A 3,906-nucleotide genomic window follows, 5' to 3' on the forward strand; every position below is an offset into this window, starting at 1 on the left:
ACTCTTTGCCGAGCTAACTCCATTCATCCAGTTCTCTGTATAAATAATCACTCCCTTCGGGGTGGGCCCTTTTGGACCAGGTCCATGTTGTGTGTTCCCCTGGCAACTGGCAGCATGCTTTGAGGTATTCATCACTTTGGTAACTGGTAACCACAACTTATTTAATTTCGGTTTTCCCGACTAGAGCATGGACCTGGAGTAAACAGCCAGGATCCACGTCTACCTGAAGTCTCAGTACTCAGCTGTGAGATTCTCTGCAAATATCTCACGGACCGGCTGGCAGTTAAAGGGGAGATTTCCCCTTCAGATGAGGAAATTGCACTTGGACCAGAAAAGAAGAATCTGGCCCACCAGGAGCACATGGGCCCTTTCTTTTTTCCCTCTTTCCTCTCTCTCACCATGAAGACAAAAGATGTCCAAGAAATGGCTGAAAAATACCATGCCCAGGCAGCACCCACATCTCCCTGAAGCAACGGGTAGTGAGGGAACAGAGGATGCAGGGAGCTTCCTGTTGTTAACAAGCCTTACTCGACACCCCGCAGGAGCCTGCTGGGACAGGGCAGCAAGGGCCTTCTTTTTTTTTTTTTTTTTTTGGTATTAACTTTATTCTATTTTCTGTATAACTTTAAGTACATAAAGGTTTATTTCCCCAGGCCTCAGGAAATGGGTATAAATCACAGGACTATCTCTCTTCCCACCAAAAAAAGTTGCATATTTTGGTAATTGTTTGTCCGGGGTGGGGGTGGGGCTGAAATTTATATTAGCAATGCTGTGTAAGATTCTTACATCAACTGAGACCTAAAACCAGTCTGCAGGGGAGGTTTTAGTCCTCTGGTTCAGGTGCCTGAACAGAAGCTGTTAAGTTGTTGAGCATGACAGAGAAAAGGAGGCAGTGAAGATGGATGACAGGCACCTAGCAGGTAAAGAGGAAGGAATGCCAGACATCTTGGAGTGATGTGTTGTTTTTCCTTTAAAGACATCTTTAGGGAAAGGTAGGAAGGTGCTAGGCAGGGAGCCCAGAGAAAGAAAGAGTCCAAGACACCTTTAATAGCCCTGGATGAAGGGCACTGCTACAGTAGCTAGTACCAAAGAACCTCCTATCTCATGGTTGAAACAGACCAGGATGGAATGCAGAATAAAAGGAATGCTTATAGGGAACGATTCGCTTGGAACGCCAGATGGCCAAGCCTCGGCTTTTCATCTGGTTCTACCCTTGCCTTCACTTGTCAACATTGAAAAGTTAGTTTGGTTAGAAGAACTGTCTGGAATCAATGCCAGCTTCTACTGCCCTCATGCTCATTGTCAGAAAAAAGATTAACTAGTGTGAACATTCTGATCTGTTAATTCCTAGGACTGTTTTATTCTTCTCAAAGGACTGTCTGTTGGTAGAATAACACCCACAAAGCCAAAAGCTGAAAGGCACCAGTCCTGCTCCGCAGTTCATTAAGAATGGACTGGTGGTGTGATTGAACTGATATGGAAAGGTTGCACCTTCCTGCACAAGATCAACTGACTTGCTATCCCACCTCAAATCTCAGCCTGAGGTATATTTCAGTGAAGGCAGGTAGCTGTGCTTCTCAGAGTAGAGAAGCAGTTTAAGAGCAGAAAGGTAGAGGAAATCTAGAAAAGAACTGTCTTGATACAGATTTATCCCATGGTGTGAAGGGAGAGGGCAAAGAACCCAGTGGCACTTCGCTTACGCTGCAATTTCTGTCACTGTGGTGACCAACTTCTGCCCATTCCATAGGGTCTTGAACTGCTCAGGGACTGGAAACTCATTAAAGTCACCACTTTCCGTAGGAATGAGGACGTTCATCTCAGACGATTTGGCACTGACTATCTCACAATCCAGGGAATTCTTGCTCAAGTAAGCATGGCAGCCATCTGTTTTGTTGATGGAAATGGTTGGCACTTTACCCATTACCTGAACTTTGACATCCCTACTATTGATTATCTCCACGATGCCCACCACGTCATCAAATACCAGACCAAGTTTCTTACAGTTATCTACTGTAATGGAGTTAATTTTGCCCTTGATTTGCAATGTGGTGTTGACACATTTGTATATGTAAACCACCTGTTTCAGCTCTGTGTCATCAATCACCAGGCTGGAAACATTCTCCTGATTTTCCACTCTCCACTTCTTGCCCTCCAGTTCAAGTAGAGCTGGCTCCTTCTTTGTGGTTGGTTTGGGGGATGGGCTGGTTTGGGGTTTGGGTGCAGAGAATGGCTTGGGGCCACTGCGTACCGGACCACTCTGAGCCTTCAAGGCAGGGTTCTTGTGAGTCTTCATGTCATCAGATACATGTTTTAGGGCATGTGTGATGGTCTCCCCCTGATTAATCTGCGCAAACAATGCTGAACGGGATGTAGATTCATCAGAGCCTGAACTGGTGGGGACTGGGGGAGGAGGGCCTGATCCAACAGAGGGGCCAGATGGTAATCCACTTAGTTCTTTTGCCACAGGCCCCGTCTTGCTCCAGGACAGTCCAGTGGTATGGAACTCCTTAATGTAACCCTACAGCTCTGTCCATATACTCAAGTAAGCTTTGACCCAGTCTACATGCTTCTTATTCACATCTTTGTACTCCTTGAGGACTCGGTTTGTATAAAACATGGCAGCATCATTCATTTCTTTCACATAGAGACCAGGCTTGGGAGCCATAGCCACCCAGCCCAGGGCCTGGATACTTTCACTGACAGCTGACAAGTGATTGAACAACTTGCTGCCTCGGTTCTTCTCCCGAAAAGTTATCACTTCTTGGATCTGCTCTGAGATGGGTGCCAACAAATCAGAAAGCTTATTACCTGCTGGCTGCTGACACTGAGAGGCTGTAACCAAGAGTGCTCGCTCCAACTTCAGACCTGTGTGGACCATCTCCGCATGTTTCTGCACGTCTCCCCCAATTTCTTTACTGATCTTCAAGTACTCTCCCGCAGGACCAGCAAGCAGTGAGTCAAATGCTTGCACATATGGAATTGCCCCTTTTGATGAACTGTCTCCATACCCACAGTGCATGTCAGAGGTATGGGATACTGCCTCCAGGCGGCCCACTGCCCTCTCCAATCTTTCTACCAGATTTTGCATGTCAGCCATAATGTACCACCTCAGACTTGAGTCTCACTTCGGGACTGCCGCAAGGGCCTTCTTGATACCCTGTACCACGGCCACGCCCTTATCCGTTCTCAGCACGCACGAGCAGTGTGGCTTAAAGGAGGAGGACTTTTCTCTTGTAACTGTAGATAGTAGAAGCTTGAAAAAAAAAATGAAATCTAAGGCCCAGGAGGAGTACGGTGTCAGCAGTGGAAACATGACGGGGTTCACGGTTCACACTATCCATGAGTGTGAAAGATGCCGCAGCCTCAGTACGCTGTGGAGAAACTGGCAAACATGCGGCCATTGGCATGTGACTCACGGGAAATGTGAATGCTCTTGCCTTTTTGTGCCCTGTGGGTTTTATGAAGCAGCAATATGACCTGACCCTAGTGGTTTTCTTTTGGCCAAAATCCAAGTCCTCCGGGTGGTGCTGGACTCTCCACACACATTCCTGTCAGCCCACCATACAGAACGACAGGGCATCCTCTGTGCCAGGCCTCTCCAACTTCCATGGCTGGCCAGGCTGCGTTCTCAACCAGAAACCCCTGCCTTCCCCCAAATTGGAAATAGCTGCTTTTATTCCTAACCCTTATAACAATGTAGTGAGATTGTTTATGGATCCCCCCTCACCCTACTAAACTGATGACAACCAAATTTTGTTCATGTTTTCATCCCCTTCAACTGGCATAGCCCTTAGCACTTTGTCAGTGTCAGATGAATGAAGGGCAGGACATTCATATGGGCAAGACGTGTCCTGGCCAGTGAGTCAGCCACAGTACCTAAGGGCAAATACATGTGCCAGAAACCAC

The 3,906-nt window shown here is 47.2% G+C and overlaps 2 protein-coding genes across 2 annotated transcripts; both read right to left on the minus strand.

Moving 5' to 3' along the window:
- Positions 1-714: 714 nt before the first annotated feature.
- LOC128585827 (adenylyl cyclase-associated protein 1-like) lies at positions 715-2,293 on the minus strand. The gene has a single exon (XM_053591161.1). It carries the CDS (start codon positions 2,291-2,293, stop codon positions 1,697-1,699), a length of 597 nt encoding a protein of 198 aa, XP_053447136.1. The 3' UTR covers positions 715-1,696.
- On the minus strand, positions 715-3,097 carry LOC128585828 (adenylyl cyclase-associated protein 1-like). The gene has a single exon (XM_053591162.1). It carries the CDS (start codon positions 3,095-3,097, stop codon positions 2,519-2,521), a length of 579 nt encoding a protein of 192 aa, XP_053447137.1. The 3' UTR covers positions 715-2,518.
- Between the last annotated feature and the right edge of the window lie 809 nt (positions 3,098-3,906).

This window comes from Nycticebus coucang, chromosome 5 (genome assembly GCF_027406575.1).
Source record: "Nycticebus coucang isolate mNycCou1 chromosome 5, mNycCou1.pri, whole genome shotgun sequence".
NCBI lineage: Eukaryota > Metazoa > Chordata > Mammalia > Primates > Lorisidae > Nycticebus > Nycticebus coucang.